At 39.1% G+C, this 17,711-nt stretch overlaps 1 protein-coding gene across 2 annotated transcripts in view; it reads right to left on the bottom strand.

Annotated features, from left to right (window-relative positions):
• Positions 1-8,764, bottom strand: part of DHX32 (DEAH (Asp-Glu-Ala-His) box polypeptide 32) — a 46,374-nt gene extending 37,610 nt beyond the window's left edge. The window contains exons 1-2 of one of the 2 annotated variants that reach the window (XM_011930192.1): positions 8,562-8,764; positions 3,681-4,209 (exon numbers count right to left, since the gene is read on the bottom strand). In XM_011930192.1, the coding sequence (XP_011785582.1) occupies positions 3,681-3,962 (282 nt within the window). In that variant the 5' untranslated portion in view covers positions 3,963-4,209; positions 8,562-8,764. Of the gene's footprint in view, positions 1-3,680; positions 4,443-8,561 lie in introns of those variants that run through there. The other variant, XM_011930190.1, reaches the window with a different exon arrangement.
• Between the last annotated feature and the right edge of the window lie 8,947 nt (positions 8,765-17,711).

Here is a 17,711-nt window from a genome sequence, read left to right as displayed (position 1 = left end):
TTTTTTCTGTGATTATAAAGGCTATCAGTGGGAAACTGATTAAATGTGAATGTCTAGAATTCAGATAATAATTATCAACATTAAATTCCAGATTTTGATAATTATGTTATGGCTATGCACTATTTTTCAGTAAATACTCTGTTAAGTATTTGGAAGCAAAGGGCATCACGTCCTCAACTTACTCCTAAATGGTTCAGAATAAAAATGTGTAGGAATGTATGGAGGGGGCAGGGAGGTAAAGATACAGTTTATACGGTAAAATCTTACATTTGGGGAATCTGGGTGAACAACATATGGAAAATTTTTGTACTATTTTTGCAACTTTTTGTAAGTTTGAAATTATTGTAAAACAAAAACACATTTTTTCAATATGTTATTTGTCCACAGAAACTAGGAAAATTATACTCATTCAGTTCTCATCGTTAGCTTCTTGCAGTGAACTGAAATCGTTTGTTATAACAATAACAGCATAACAAAGAATAAATCACAATAAACCCTTGATACTGGCAGCTGTAAATTAGATTTAAAAAGCTGTTGTCCAGCCCTCCTCTTTTCAAATTACCTCTAAAGTAATTTAACTTTAGGCCAGGTACAGTGGCTCATGTCTGTAATCCCAGCACTTTGGGAGGCCAAGGTGGGAGGATCGCTTGAGCCCAGGAGTTCGAGACCAGTCTGGCCAACATGGTGAAACCCTGACTCTACCAAAAATACAAAAATTAGCCGAGCATGATGGCACATGCCTGTAATCCCAGCTACTCAAGAGGCTGAGGCACAAGAATTGCTTGAACCTGGGAGGTGGAGGTTGCAGTGAGCCAAGATTGCTCCACTGCATTCCAGCCTGGCTGACAGTAAGACTCTGTCTCAAAAAATAACAATGATAATAAAATAGGTAAACTCTAGAGATAATAAACAACTTGGAAGCAACAACTTATAGTGGAAAATATTCTTTTAGCTCCAATTCAGAAAGCTACTGACATTAGATAGAAAAATTATCAAATCCTTCTGGGCCACAGTTTATTCATCTAAAAAATGAAGGGGTTCCATCAGATTCTAATTCTATTATATTAGCCCATAGTCTATTCTATAGATCTATTCATAACTTCTCTATGAGAAACAGGACTTCTCATTATTCACACTACATCATCTATTCTAATTCTTACATCACCAGAATCTAGAAATGAATTTCATGATAAAAATACTGGTTGCTTGCTTTAAAACTTAAGAGTAAAATATGGATCTCACTTGAACCAAAACTTGAAGTTCAAATACAACAACAAACTGAATAATAAGTATTTATTAACTATCTAATGTTGGGGCTCAGAACATACCTGAATATGACTGAAGGAGACCAGAATATGTGACCCCAAAATATGCCTCTTTTGCACATTTTGAGAAAGTGCAGACATAGGAATAGCTCTGAAAAGTTTCCTTTTTAAAGATAAATTTGTGCCTATACAAGAAATCTCTACTTATAAGGGTATCTCCCTCTGTGCACCAGGAGGAGATGACTAAGTAGAGAAGACATTGACTTACATCTTTATAACAAACTTCACTTTCATTTAAGGTGCTTTTCCTGGCCATCTCATCTTAAAGGCTTGTTTCCCACAACCTTTTTTACTTTGTTTTAGAGAATGATGGTATTTAAGCCCAAAATTTAAATGCTTTCTTTGAGATCTACTCTAGAGACTTACTCATTTCTCTGGGGTTTTTCCCATGTATACATGAGGCATACATATTAATACACTTCTGCTTGTTTTTCTTCTGTTAATTTGTCTTTTGTTACAGGGAGCCTCAGATAAGAGTTATGAAGGACAGAGAAAATTATTATATTTTTTCCTCGTTGACACTACCCTGTTTTTCTTGGTGTTTTTTGTTGTTGTTTTTTTTTTTTGATGGAGTCTCACTCTGTCACCCAGGCTGGAGTGCAGTGGCACGATCTCAGCCCACTGCAACCTCCACCTCCCAGATTCAAGCAGTTCTCCTGCCTCAGCCTCCCAAGTAGCTAGGACTACAGGTATGTGCCACCATGCCCAGCTAATTTTTGTATTTTTTTAGTAGAGTCAGGGTTTCACCATATCGGACAGGCCGGTCTTGAACTCCTGACCTTGCGATCTGCCCGTCTCAGCCTCCCAAAGTGCTGAGATTACAGGCGTGAGCCACTGTGCCCATCCTTTTCTTGTTTTTTGGTTTTTTTTTGGGGGGGATGGGGTCTTGCTCTGTTGCCCAGGCAGAAGTACAGTGGCATGAACATGGCTCACTGCAGGCTTGACCTCATGGGCTCAAGTGATCCTTCTGCCTCAGCCTCTTGGGTAGCTGGGACCACAGGCATACATCACCATGCCCAGCTAATTTTTTTTATTTTTTGTAAAGATGGGATCTTGCCATATTGCCCAGGCTGGTCTCAAACTGCTGGACTCAAGCAATCCTCCTGCCTCAGCCTCCCAAAGTGATGGAATTATAGGTGTAAACCACTGCACCTGGCCCACTATCCCGTTAAAAAAGCAAACAAACAAACTTTAATTGGGAGGCCATTAGGCTGAGGCAACGCCAGAGCTCTAAGGTCCCACATAAGCAAACTAAAGTCCAATGTAAACAGTAAAACCATACTAGACTTTACCAATCAGAAACTGCCAACTATTCCCTAACTAAGAACTTTTCACTCTAAGCAATTTAAATGTCTTTTGTCTTACTTTCATGTTCAGCCTATAAAAGCTTACTGCCCTTGCTGCTGCAGTGGGGCTCACTAACCTCCAGTGGTTCTGAGTGTTGCCTAATTCATGAGTCATTCTTTGCTCAAATAAACTTTCTTTCTTTCTTTCTTTCTTTTTTTTTTTTTGAGACAGGGTCTCACTCACATTGCCCAGGCTGGAGTGCAGTGGCAGGATCACGGCTCACTGCAGCCTCAACTTCCCAGGTTCAGGTGATTATCTCACCTCAGCCTCCCAAGTAGCTGGGACGACAGGCATGTGGCACCATACTAATTCTCTGTAGACTAGATGGCGTTTTGCCATGTTGCCCAGGCTGGTCTCAAACTCCTGGGCTCAAGTGATCTGCCCACCTTGGTCTCCCAAAGTACTGGAATTACAGATGTAAGCCACTGTGCCTTCTCCAACTCTTTAGTATTTTAATATCCCTAGGTTTATCTCTTAATGATCCTAATTCTTTCCCCTATCTTAGACCCCAAAGTGTGTGGCCCCAGGCCTGGATCATATTTGGTTGCTCAGTTATTTCTCACAGTCAGGAAAATCAGAATTTCCTTGTGCTTTTGATTTCAGTAGCTCACGAAGCTTCACTAACAAGCATATCCACATATCTGGATTCTCAGACCACTAGGCACTGAAACAGAGCAGTTAATCCCCATAGCCAGGGTGAGGAAATAACATGCATCACATCTTTTAAAATATAATACACACAATGAGATCATTTGAGTAATTTTAATACCACTCTATAGACAATTCAGTGGTACCCTGAACACAATTAATTTCTACATAGATATTATTAACTTTTCAGCTAGCATTAGTAAAATTAATAAAATTAGGTAAGTGATTTAATTATTTTATCTGAATGTTTTGTTTTTTGTTTTAGACATTATTATTAGAACACTAGGCTGTGACATGTCATTAAATAATAATTGCAAAATGAACACATACAGCAAATTATTTTTTGTAGTGGTTACTCACCTGAGAGCTCTTACCACATTTAGCATCTCCTGAAACAATCACGATTTGATTTTGAAGCAGTTTCTCCATAAAGGAGTATTTTTCTTTCCATATAGGAAGATCTTCTCTTTCTTTCAGAAGTTTATAATAACGTGATGAATATGGCAATCCATCAAAGGGGTTAAGTTCCAAATCCTCACAGGCCAAAACCTCTTCCTCATCCCCATCGCTGGAATCCAGTGATTCAGGAAAATAGCGTTTTTCAGAGGAAGAGTTTGGACACTCCAGCCCTTCTTCTTCCATTTTGTCCAACAGTGAGCTCACGCAGCTGACATTCCGCAAACAAGTTTCTCCTATCAGTAACCCATTGCAAAGAGGGCTTAAAAGCCTATTTATACAAACCCATATGTCCCAATCTCTAAGACTTCAGTTCAAGGTTTTAGCAAGTTAAATTCCTCAAACCTGCATCTGTTCTTCGTTGCTGTGTTACCCACTGTGCTGGCTCACTACAGCACTCTTCGGCATTGTAAACGATTGTCAATAAACCACACTAAGAAACAAACAAAGAGTAAGGAAAATCAGGAACACATACAAGTTAAAAAGAAAATGCATAGGCATTCAAATGAAAAGCATTATTTTCTTCTGTTAACGGGTTTCTGTCATTTCTACTGCCTGCTTAAAAGAACAGGAATAATTTAGGCTGGTGTTTAAAGTTTGGTCGGTTCCTGTATTTCCTGGCTGGTTCAGAAAATGATTCTGCACTGGGCCTCGTGCTCTCTGCCTGACCTCTATCACAGGCTCTGCGTCTTGATCAACTGTGAATGGAAAGCAACAGGAGGGACAGGATTGTGATTGTGAGGCTAATCAATCACGTGGTCACCTAATCCCATGTCAAAAGAGGAGCTGGACACTATAAAAGAAAAGAACTGTGAAGGCCTGGTGAGTGTTCCTCTAACACAGGCTACAGGAAAGCCTATTATTATGAAATCCTTTAATGAAAAACATTTTTAAAACTTTTCAAGAGAGGGGAATGAATTTATTATTTCCTTCCATATGTGGTTATGGTTGGCTTACATATGTGTGTGTGTGTGTGTGTGTGTGTGTGTGTGTGTGTGTGTGTGTGTATTTAGAGACAGGGTCTCGCTGTGTCACCCAGGCTGGATGCAGTGGCGCGCGATCATGGCTCACTGCAGCCTCAACCTCCCAGGCTCAAGTTATCCCCCTGCCTCAGCCTCCTGTGTAGCTGGGACTACAGGTATACACCACTATGTCCAACTAATTTCTGTACTTTTTTGTAGAGAGGAGTTTTGCCTTGTTGCCTAGGCTAGGCTCAAACTCCTGGGCTCAAGTGATCTGTCCTCCTCGGTCTCCCAAAGTGCTGGGATTTCAAATGTGAGCCACTGTGCCCAGCTGGCTGGCTTTTATTAATAAGGTCTTTTGTTTAATTAAACCAGAAATCTCTAGCATATTTCTTGAGATTCCTGGGTCTTGAGCCCAACATGTCAGGTCCAAGAAGCCTTAAGGACAACTTTTAATTTAAATGAAGAGAAATCACCCAAGAAAGAGCAAGATTTATAGCAATAACTTAGTCCCCACATGTCAGGTGAAGGGTCTTTCCTCTTCCAATTACTAGTGATTAAAAAGAAAAATTCTATTAGTGTTGCTGGAAATAAGCCCCTTTTCATACTAACCAGGTACAAATGAAAAAGAAAACTCAAGTTAAAAAGAATAGTAAAATACAGTTCATGATATTCTGTAAGTTATTGCTCTTTTCAGATCACCTGATTTACCTTAGTTATTGCTTTAGATTGTTAGAGCCAGTGTGCTCAATGGCTAGTTCCTAATTAGTAAGTGGTAAGAAAAGCTCTCTCTCCATTGGTCAAGACAGGCTCCAGGGCAACAATCAGTGACTCAGAAAACATTCGCTGAGTGTCTTCTAAGGGCTTATTAGATGAGTAAACTAGGTACTAGATATACATATAAACGATATTTTGAAGATGGCAGCAAGAGCAGGATAGAAAGTTTTAAAACTCATAGACGAATAAGCTAGTTTAGAGATAAATAACTAGAGGGGGAGAAGAACTTTACAGCTCTTCCCAAGTAGAGTTCTTAAAAATTCATCTGAAAGCCAGTGTCTGAAAATTAAAATGGAATTACAAAGGCATAACAGAAATGTTGTAATATGGATTCACTTCAGAACTCTTCACTGCCCCTATAAGGTGAGAGTAGACCCACAGAATAGCTCCAGGAAGCACAGCAGCTTGAGATCATAGCACAAGCTAACTCTGGGAAGGTATCCAAGAATCAGAAAATTCTACTGCTTAAGAGAAGTTAAAATTTAATTTTATATTCTATTTTTCTTTTGTTCTGATTAGAATCCCTTCCAAGGGTTCTCAGCCTACATGTAAACTAAATTGCTATTAAATATTATAACCAATGATTGCCTTAGGTAGTATTTCTTAACTGTTTTACCTTAAAAAAAAGAACAGCTCTTATTTTTACCAAATAGAAATGTTTCTCTTAATTTATAATACTCCCTAAGTGTGTAATAATCTTATAATGACAGTAAAATCTTACTTATAAAGCATTTACCACTTTGAACCCTGAGGAAATAATCAAGTTTTCTGAACAGTCTTCTTTCTAAAGACCTGAGACTTACCTGGCCCCTTCATCACACATTATGCAACGTACCCACACACATTAGCCTTAACCACTTCTCTGTTATGGTGGAATTAAAGACGGCCACAGATTATTTGCCACTGTTCCAAATGGAGAGGTACAGTCTATTTCCTCTCCGCTTGAATCTGAGCTGGCCCTGTGACTCACTATGACCAAAAGAATGCAGGTAAGTGATACTGAATCACTTCCAAGATATTCCCATGCTTGAAACACTCCTCTTTGGAACCAGCTGTCATTCTGTGAGGTACCCAAGCCCAAGCCACCGGGAAGAGACCAAAGCTCAACTTCTAGTCCACAGCAGCACAAATCTCCAACCATGTGAATAAGCTGCCTAAGATGCTCCAGCCCAGTCGAGCCTCCAGATGACTGCAACCCCAGCCAACTGAACAAGCAGCACCCACAGTAGCCCACACAACCCAGAGTATCATGAGATAACAAATGTTATGGTGGAATTAAAGATGGCCACAGATTATTTGCCACTGTTCCAAATGGAGAGGTAACAAATGGTCCAAGAGATAACAAATGGTCACTGTTTTTGTAAGCTACTACGTTCCAGGGTGGTTTTAATTGCAGAAACAGATAACCAAACTTCTGCCTTCTTAAATAAACTATACTCACAATTTAACTTTTTCTTCGTGACTCAAGGTCACCATTACATCAGTTACCACAACAGAATGATGTCCTTAGATGGCTCTGAAAGCTACAGAGGCCAAAGACCAGACTGCTCTCCTGGAGCCCTGCTCTTCTCTGGGGACTCAGAACCAATGCCGCCGTGTGGTGTGTGACCTCTTACCTTGTGAGGCTCTTCTCTGCCTTTCTAACCTGCTCTCCTAACCAGTGCATTAGAAGGCAGACAAGCTTGTTTGACAGACACATTTGCAAAGCTTGAGTCCACAAAGGACTCTACCATTGAATCCAATGAGTCTGAGGCGCAAAGCTATGACATTTATAGACTTTGATTTTGACTACTCAGAGGGACTTTTTGCTGCTCTATGGTTTGGATTCCAAATCTGGAGGGTGGAATGGCTGAGACCCAACTAGAGGCTGAGTTTTGGGCCCATGGACTCCAATAACATTCATACACCTCTCCTTATTCATCTTGCAACTGGTGTAAGCTGTGTAAATATTTTTTCCTAGAGGTAATTAAATATGTACAAAAGATCTATGTCTTGGCCATTGGCAAATTTAACAGTACCAGTCTAAAGAAAGAGAAACAAATAATATGGCAGGTTAGATGTCACTCAAAATAAAGTTTAATAACTGTTCTGTTATCGGTATAAACTACATTCCACTACAAGAAATTTAAATCTGAAAGACTGACATTCGTTCCTTTCAAAGCTATCATACATGTATATTGTAGATGGCATACTTTGTCAAGGACAGCCATTTGAAATGAATCTATTATAGCTCTTAAACATGCATCCATGAAAATAATACATATCTAATTAACAGACAACCTTCACAAGGTAGAATTAGAAGTCGATGTAAGATGAAGCTATGTCTTAGTCATTTATGTGTTTGGCTCTGGTCCAGTAATTCTAGAAATACAGCTCACAGAAACGGAAAGACAAAGTTTGTAAGGCAGTAAGTGAAGCAAAAGCATTAATTCGTCCTGAGTAACTTCTTATGTTTCACCATTCAGTGCTCCTCTTTTGTGATTTTTTTTTCTGTATTCAAGCCAATATTACTGCATACTTTTCACCTATCAAATTCCCAAATAAACAATTTTAGCACTGGGTAGATATCTGGAAGTTTCCCAGTGTTTAGTACCTGGCCTCTCTTCCCCTTTCTCTCTTTAATAGGGCCTGAGTGGTCTCATCTCATCTCATGGCTTTAGTGCCATCCATACATGGATGTATGGGTATATCTGTCCTTAGGATCCATTGATCTAAACTTTATTGTCATGTATTCAACTACCTATGCATCATCTTCCACTTGGATATTTAATAGGAAACTCAGACTTTACATGCCCGCAACTGAGCTCCCAACATGTACCCCAAAGCCACAAATCTGGTCCCCCCAATATCAGTTAATTACTTCCTTCCAGTTGCTCAGATCGAAATATTTGAAGTTACCCTTGATTTTTCTCTATCTTAAATCTCACATCTGGTCCTTCGATGCGGTATGTAGAATGGCCTCCAAAGACGTGCATGTAGGAATCCCTACATGAATATGTACTTCGCATGGCAAAAGGGACTCTGCAGATGTGATTAAATTAATAACCTTGAGATCAGAAGATTATCCTGGACTATCCTGGTGAGCCCAATCTAATTACATGAGTCTTAAGATCAGAAGACCCTCTTAGCCACAGCCAGAGGAAAATATGACTATGGAAGAAGGTCGGAGAGACGCAATGTTGTGGGCTTTGAAGGTGGAGGAAGGGGCCACGGCCAAAGAATGATGTGAGTGACCTCTAGGAGCTAGAAAAAGCAAGGAAACAGATTCTCTCCTATAATTTCCAGAAAGAAACACAGTCCTGCTGGCACCTGGATTGTAGTCCAGTGAGACTGACAACCCACTCCTGATCTACGAAGCTGTAAGACAATAAATTACCACTCAATTTGTGGTAATTTCTTATAGGAGCAATAGAAAACTAATACATTCAATCATGTCAGCTCTGCCTTCAAAAAATATCAAGTGCCCCATAACCTCTACTGTGAACACTTGGTCTGAGCCACTATCCCCTCTCACCTGGATTACTACAATAGCCTCCTAATCGGCCTTCTTCTACCCTTAGCCCCTTACAGTCGGGTCTCAAGCCTGCAGTCAGAGTCATCCTATTAAAGTCAGCTCATGTCTCCTCTGCTCAATAGTCTCCAATACTTCCCCTCTCATCTCACTCTGAGGAAAAACCAAAATCCTTAAGAGAACCAACAATCACTGTATGATCTGGACCCATTGCCTCTCCGCCCTCATGTGCAACAGCTCCTACTTCAGTCTTCCCCAGCCAGACGGCTCCCCTGCTATTCCTCAAACACCATGGCAGATGCCTACCTCTGGGACTTGGTGCTCACCCTTCTGTATGTCTGAAATGTTCCTCCCTCAGATATCTAAATGGCTAGCTTCCTCACTGCATACAGGTCTTTACCAAATGGCAGTTCAGTAAAGGCTTCCCTGGCCACCCTATCTAAACTTTTACCACTCTCCCACACTCCTGAAAACCACTTCCTAACCTCTTTAACTGATGCATTTTTTTTTCTCCTTAAGACCACCACCTAACATAATGTATATATTTTCCCTCTTTGTTTTTTGTTGGTGCCCTCCACTGGAATGTGAGCTCCATGAAGCAGGGGCTTAGTGTCTCCACTGCAGTCATCTTGCATAGTTACATCCTTCATTATTTCACTCTTAGCTAAGTTCAAGGTAGCTTACTATTGCTGCATAGAGTTTAAACACTTCTATCAGGAATTCACTACGTTTCTGGATTTATGTGACTTTTTTGTTCCCTTCTGTTTATGATATATGAGACTCTTGCTATTCTTAGAATTCTTTAAGACTCACAAACCCACAAACTGGAATATTTGTAGAGGCTCCTGGTCTTCCCTTGAATCATACACCCAAACCCCAAATTAACTCCTTGTCAATATTTATTAAAGCTGCTTCCTTCTTGATCAATTCAGAAGAGTTATTGTGTTGAAAAGTACAGGGCTGCACTGAGATTCAGACAATGGCATGTATCATGCTGGCTCTAGCAGATCACTCATCTTTGTGGGACCACTTGTAAACTGCATGTGCTGAGGAGGCAACATCAAGTACGAGGGGACTCTCGAACCATTTGTATTAGTGATTATCTTTTCCCCATGTCTTTATGTCTCTTTACTTACACTGTTACTGGAGCTATACCTTCTTCACTGGTAATTTCCACTCCTAAATCCAAATATAGTGGGTGCCTAATTAATAATTACGGCTGAGTAAATAATGAATGAGTCATTTTCTATCCTTTAGGGAGCACATGCTTTTAAGACCAACATCTGATTGTGTTTTATCATCGATATCATTCATAATCTAATAGGTCTTCTGTGTCCTCAAGTTTTCTCATCCTCAATGCCTCCATTTTTGGGTTTTCCATTTACCCATTCAACCAATACTTGAGTGCCTACCATGTGTCTGCAATTGGAACACGGTAGGGACACAGTTTGAACAGGCAGGCTGGTTCGGTGAGGCTGAGGGTGGGGTGTGGAAATAGAAATTCTTTGTCTATGGTATGTAGACTCAACGTTACAGACAATTACCTAAAAGAAGACAAGTGTGGTTGGTACCTAACTGGAGAGAAGGGCAGACTCTGGTACAAGGTGAGTTCAAAGATGAGATGGGGCCAGATCGCAAAATACCTGATCTGCTATGGCAAAAAGGTTGTGATTCAAGTGCCATGGGTCTAACTTACCTAGCATTTCTTGATCCAAATTTCATTTCGTACTCCTTGTTTTTCCTTAAAATTCTCCTCTTAAATTTCAGGTTACTCTCTTTTCTTTATTTTACATTATATGTGTTTGTGTGTGTATTTTTTTTAAATTTTAGAAATAGGGACAGAGTCTATGTTGCCCAGGCTGTATTCAACTCCTGGGCTCAAGTGATCCTCCTGCCTCAGCCTTCCAAGTAGCTGGAACTACAGGTGCACACCACCATGCCTGCCTTATATTCTTCAATATTACCTATAATCTTTCTAACACCCACCTTCAATTTTCTTAAAGTCATTAGTGAGATTAGGTTTTAAGAGAGCTGATAACAGTTTATGGCAAAAGGCACAACAAAAGTGATTATGAGCAGGTGCACCAAGCATGGCAATAAGAGAAACCAATAAATCCACTTCCATAGAAAACATTCTAAGAAATATTAAAAATGAAATAACGTTTCACGACTTGAACATTTTGCATTATTTTCCTTTTTTCCCTAAGCCCACTCACCAGTAAATTAGTCTGCAAAAATAAATCTGTCTCATGATCTAATTCATAGTTTGTAAACCCTATACTACGTATTTACACATAAAATATACATGCCTTGTCTTTTAAAAATTATTATGTTTATATTACTCCAAAATTTGTTTCAACATTATCTGTTTGAGCAATGCTTTTTTTTTTTTTAAAGACAGGGTCTTACTCCGTTGCCCAGGTTGGAGTGCAGTGGCACGATCATAGCTCACTGCAGCCTCCACACTCAATTGATCATCTTGCCTCAGTCTCTCGAGTAGTGGGACTACAGGAACACACCACGATGCCTGGCTAATTTTTATTTTGTTATTTTTGTAGAGACAGTGTCTCCCCATGTTGCCCAGGCTGGCAATGAATTTTTTTGAGAAGAATTTGTGCTCATTTTAATCAAAACTTTATAAATATTTTAATATTTATTTAATGTCTCTTCATATTCTATGGAACAATCATTTAGAATTCATATGTTTGCATGAAGGATGAAATAGAAAATTAGTAATTTAAAAAACACCGATGAATCTTCTACAATACTGATCTTTAAAAGTTAAAATTTAGTTATTATATCTAAAACTCAGATTTCCCTAGTACTGCAGGTTTCTGAATCTCCTACAAAATTCAAACACTATCTTAATAAAGCATACTCTGAACATTATTGTGATAGCATAATGCTGAAAAAGTAAAAGGTATTAATTCTGTTCTGGCTGGGCGTGGTGACTCAAGCCTGTAATCCCAGAACTTTGGGAGGCCAAGGCGGGTGGATCACTCGAGGTCAGGAGTTTGAGATCTCCCTGGCCAACATAGTGAAACCCCGTCTCTACAAAAAATACAAAAATTAGCTGGGTGTGGTGGCAGGTGCCTGTAATCTCAGCTACTCAGGAGGCTGAGGTGGGAGAATTGCTTGAATCTGGGAGGCGGAGACTGCAGTTAGCTGAAGTGTGCCACTGCACACCAACCTGGGCGTCAGAGTAAGACTCCCTTTCCAGAAAATTAATTAATTAATTAATTCTGTCCTCTTGTGGTAGCGGCTCAGCAAAAGGAAACATCTATCTATACTGAAATCTTTGGAACCAAGCTATAACAATATTGCAAACACTCATTGCATATACTCAATGCATTTATTTAGAATTCCACTTATTTCCTCTTGCGGGTTTATGGCAGACTTCCTAAAGGCAAAATTAATTGCTGAGCCATCTTTGCAACTCCTACAAAATAAGGTATAGGGCTGTGCACAAACTATGTGATCAATAAATATCTGCTGAACTCATAAACAATATACTTATAATCTATTATTACAACGTTTAGAAAAAAGAAAGTTAATGAGGTATTATGAGTGAATAATAATGTCTTCAGAATAAAGGGCTATTATTTTTTGGAGAGCAGGATCATTGGTCTAATACTCCACATCAGCTCTGGTGCTGGTTTGTGGCAAGGTGAAGAGCTTGCACCAGAATGCAAATCAACTCACTGCTTCCTACACTGAAGAGGTCTTGCTATTTTAAAAAAGTCAGCTGAACACTAATCAGTATGTTTAGTGACATCGCCTATTTACATTCTGGCACAAGCTCTGGAACTCATTGCAAACCAGTAAGTCTGCACTGGCCCTGATCTGCAGGCCATACTTTGAGAAGGCTGGTTCCATGCTAGTGCTATCGTTGGACTAATAATAACAATGATGATAATTTTACCAATTAGCATTTATAGAGTGATTATTGCACACCAAATGCTATGTTCGGCACTTAAGCACTTTATATGGATTATTTCATTTAAACTCTTAAGGACCCCATGAGGGTTTACTTTATTATTTCCATTTTTCAAATGAGGAAATGTAAACCTTCAGAGGTTTAATTTATATAGCTTCTAGAAGATCATCTGTGGTAGAGCAGGTGCTTAAAGTCACGCGGTCTGATCTCTGCTTAACCTCGGTTAAGTGTATAGTGTATATGCTTAACCATATATCCATACTGCTTCCTGACTATGTTACATATTGCTTCCAGACTACATTTTTAAAAATAGGCTCACGTTGCACCACTGGGGGTTGAAGAAATACTTGACACTAATGGAGATATCAGGAAGAGAGGTCTGGAAGAAATACCATAAAACTGAAAAACATGGTATAGACAGATTTGTAAATCTTTTTTATAGATTCGAAAAACATATTTCTAACACAAAGTTACAGTCAAATATTTAATACACTTTATCTCTCAAGCACGGTATGCTTTAATTGAAACAATGGACCTAATCATTACTGGGACTTTTAGACGGTTACTTCTTTGTTTGCCTTTGTTTTAATACGCCCAAATCTCCCAAAAATATATCCTATTTGGTTTCCAGTATCAATTTAAAGGCTTTCTGGGAAAAGATAAGGTCAAAATTCAAAATTTATTTTAAAATCTTTATTTCTAGACTTGTAATGTGTTAATTTCTTTGATGTTAAGTAAGCAAATCTAGTTAATTAGCATTTTTTTTTTTTTTTTTGAGGCGGAGTCTCGCTCTGTCGCCCGGGCTGGAGTACAGTGGCGCGATCGCAGCTCACTGCAAGCTCCGCCTCCCGGGTTCACGCCATTCTCCTGCCTCAGCCTCCCGAGTAGCTGGGACTACAGGCACCCGCCATCTCGCCCGGCTAGTTTTTTGTATTTTTTAGTAGAGACGGGGTTTCACCGTGTAGACCAGGATGGTCTTGATCTCCTGACCTCGTGATCCACCCGTCTCGGCCTCCCAAAGTGCTGGGATTACAGGCTTGAGCCACCGCGCCCGGCCAATTAGCTTTTTAAAAATACTCAAAAAAAGGTCCATTTTTAACTCAATGTTGGTTCATATCAGATACAACCAACCTTCTATTGACTATTGGTTGAATATACAATATTATGCTAATAACAACAGATACTACACTTGATCTTAGCCAAAAGGCCGAGAAGTGATGAATATACAGTATTGAATACTGTATTGCATATTGAATAACCAACCCTGCACTATCAAATTTTTTAAAAAGAATTCTTACATTCTAATGGTACTTACAAAATTTTAGGCTTGGGGAAGTGGCTCATGCCTGTAATCCCATTCTTTTGGGAGGCCAAGTGGGGAGGATAATTTGAGCCCAGGAGTTTGAGACTAGCCTGGGCAATACAGTGAGACCCTGTCTCTATTAAAAAAACCCACATTTTTAAATGTATATACAGAAAGTTCCCCCGAGCTCAATCAATGTTTATGTATAGTACTAACATACCACTTCCCACAAATAAGTTTGTAAGTCAAAGGTATTGTCAGAAGTTCAAATGACTGGACCACTCAGTGCTTTGTGATATTATTTTGACGGTTTTTTGACTGCATTACATTCCAAAAACTAATTTACTCTGAGTAGTAGCAGAGTTAATAAAGTATGCTAAAATACTAATCTGGCTTATTTAAGTAGTCTAGTTAGATATCTGAGAAAAATTTTGTGTGAGATTCAATAAAAGCTGAGATTTAAAGAACAGGCTACTGCTGGTCTCCCCAAGTTAACATATTTTACCTGAGACACACACAAAATGAACTTTTTAATCCATCTCTCTCTTTTTTTAAAAGTATTTGCTTGAGCCATAATGATAATCGACTTCTAAAGCTACATTTTACTTGATTTGTTGTCCCAAATGGAGACAGAAAACCCATAAATAGCCACAGGCATGGTGGCTCATGCCTGTAATCCCAGCACTTTGGAAGGCTGAGGTGGGAGGAGCCCAGGAGTTCCAGACTAGCTTGGGCAACATAGCAACACTCTGTATCTAAAAAATGTTTTAAAAAACATTTTTAAACATACATATCAAGATTTCTGTTGTTGTTAACAAAGTAACGGGTAGTCATTTCACATTAACTTGAATAAAACAATAATAGATGAACTGTGTTGTGCGTTCTATGGTGGACAGAGGAAAATATAATCATTTCAGTCAATCAATGCATGAACTCCTCAGGAGTAAGAACTCTTCCATTAATCCTCCCAGATTTTCAGCTCCCTTTTCTGAGCACCGGTCTTTAGTCTCCTCGGGTTCTTCCACTATCAGCCCCTCCCCACAACGTAAAATGTGCATCCTCCTTTACCCTCTTATTCCACATAATATGCCTGGAGAAAATCATCACATTTTAACTTCAATTGTGAAATGCTTAATCCAAATTTCTATCGTCATCTCAGACTTTTTCCTTTAGATCCAGACCCACATGTCCAACTACTACTACTTACGGGACCTTCCAATGCATATGACAGGCATCTCAAACTGAACACATCATCTACTGAACTTCTTCAACTCCTCAACAAAAAGTTTTTTCTTCTTTAGAGTTCAATGAATAGCAGAACAATCCACTGTCAACCCTGGCTTCTCTGTCTTCATCTCCTGTACCACCAAGATCTGCCAATTCTACCTCTTTTAGTGGCCCCCTCCTTCTTATTCCCACCATCGCTCTCCTAGTTACCTCTTCATCTCTTCACTGAACTTCAGCGACATCTCCAATGTTTTTGTCTCTCATTTAGGCTCTCTACCAATCTGTCATGTGAGTGTTGCCAGTGATCCTTTTCAAATGCAAAACTGATCCAGTCACTGACCCAAATCCTCCTTATTACCTTTAAGGAAAATAAACCCACAGTCCTTAGGTTCCTTCTGATTTAGCCCACATTTGCCTTTCTGGCCTTACTTCCTCCCATTTTCTTCTAATACACATGAAATATTCTCTGGTTCAGCCACAACAAACCACGGCTTAGTTGTTCTCCCGGCCTTCGTGCCTCAGCCCAGGCTGTTCTTCCGCTTTGGAAGCACCTGGTCATTTCCTGTTCACCCTTTATGACATGCAATTCCAGAGCCCAGGAAGTACCTAACACGTTGTGAATGCGGAATCAATGTCTGCTCTATGCCTAAGTCAGTTAACAGCCCTTTACGTTAAAAAAGTTCATTACGATATACAAGATTAACAGCCCTTTACATTAAAAAAGTTCATTATGATATGCAAGATATCTATAATCACATTTATCTTGATTCTCACAACTAGACTATCAGATAACCATTGCAGGTTTTATTATCCCAAGTTATCAATGACAAAATAATAGCTTCTGGTTTTCCCAAAGGGGCAATGCTAGAAATTAATGCAGTGACCCCTAACTAAAGATTTGACCTATTATTATCCTACTTAAATTATCAGGTACACAATGAAGCCCACTGTGTGCTAAAAACATCACAGAAGAAGCGTAAGTCATGCACTTAGCTCCAAAAATATTTAATCTAGTCAGAGGTACAAGATCCATACACATGAGATAAAATTCTGTAAGAAAGCATACTATAGGGCTAAATGCTAAATTGTGTAGCACCCCCAGTAGGAGAGAGAAGTGCATTCAGTGGGCATTAGCCTAATCCTGAAAGACTTTCCAGAAACCGGGGCAGCATGGTCCTGCAGTCTCCTTTATACTACAGACAAGTAAAGGGCTGAGACACATTCCATGTGAGTGCAACAAATTCAACATAGACCATAACAAGTTTGGAGAACAAAAAGGTAAAACACCAAAAACAGAAATTTGATTGTTTTCCACCTTTGACTGAACTCCTTAAGAGTTTCAGAAAGTATCAGATAAGAGAAAAAAGTACCCTCACTCTGGTAAAGAAAACAAAAACCAACAAAAACCCCAAAACAAACAAAAACAAAAATGAAAACTTCCTTCAACTTAACCACAGTGAGGCTAGGAGACAGAACTATTATTAACAAGGTCATCTGCTACACTTTTTATCAACCTATTTGCATTAAATAATGTTAACCTCCCACTTAAGTTGTTTTTACTTTGAATTCTGAGGTAGTCAAGAGATTTAAACAAGAAAAAGACTACAGCTGTCTCATAATTGTTACTTTGTTATTCCCTATCCATAATGCTTCAGTTTGCTACATTTAGTTAAACATTAGCAAAGTAAACAATAATGTAACTATTCTATGTAGGAATGAGCTTGGAGACTTAAAAAAAAAATGTGTTATCTAGAACTTTATTCCTTTTCATTTGACCACTAATAACACACTGAACATGCCGGTGAAAAGAAATAAAACACAACGGTAGAAAACTCCAAAAAGTTACAATGTCTTTACCATTCATCTCCCACCCCTATCTCATTAGCAACTTTATGATCTCGGGTATTTTCTCCAAGAGTAAAGTGTATCCCTATATCCAAAGCAATTTCTCTAAAGCCCTTCTCACTCATTCAACAAACATTTAACAAGTACATTGCACTAGGTGCTAGAGGAAGAGAAACTGAGTATGGTCCCTGCCTTAGACTCCTCACTTCCACCCCTAACCAGTCTTCTTCCATAGCTACCCTGTCCCCTAAAATCAGATGTTGCTTTTCACAGTTGCCTTTACCTGTCACCTAAAGCATTTCAATTCTAAATTTCCTCAAAGTCAACTTCACAGCTGCTGATAAAATCATTCTATACAATTGCAAAGTATTTC

The sequence above is a fragment of the Colobus angolensis genome, unplaced genomic scaffold (assembly GCF_000951035.1).
Source record: "Colobus angolensis palliatus isolate OR3802 unplaced genomic scaffold, Cang.pa_1.0 Scaffold85, whole genome shotgun sequence".
Classification (NCBI taxonomy): domain Eukaryota; kingdom Metazoa; phylum Chordata; class Mammalia; order Primates; family Cercopithecidae; genus Colobus; species Colobus angolensis.
Note: the sequence above shows the minus strand (reverse complement) of the source record. Positions and strands in the feature narration are given on the sequence as shown.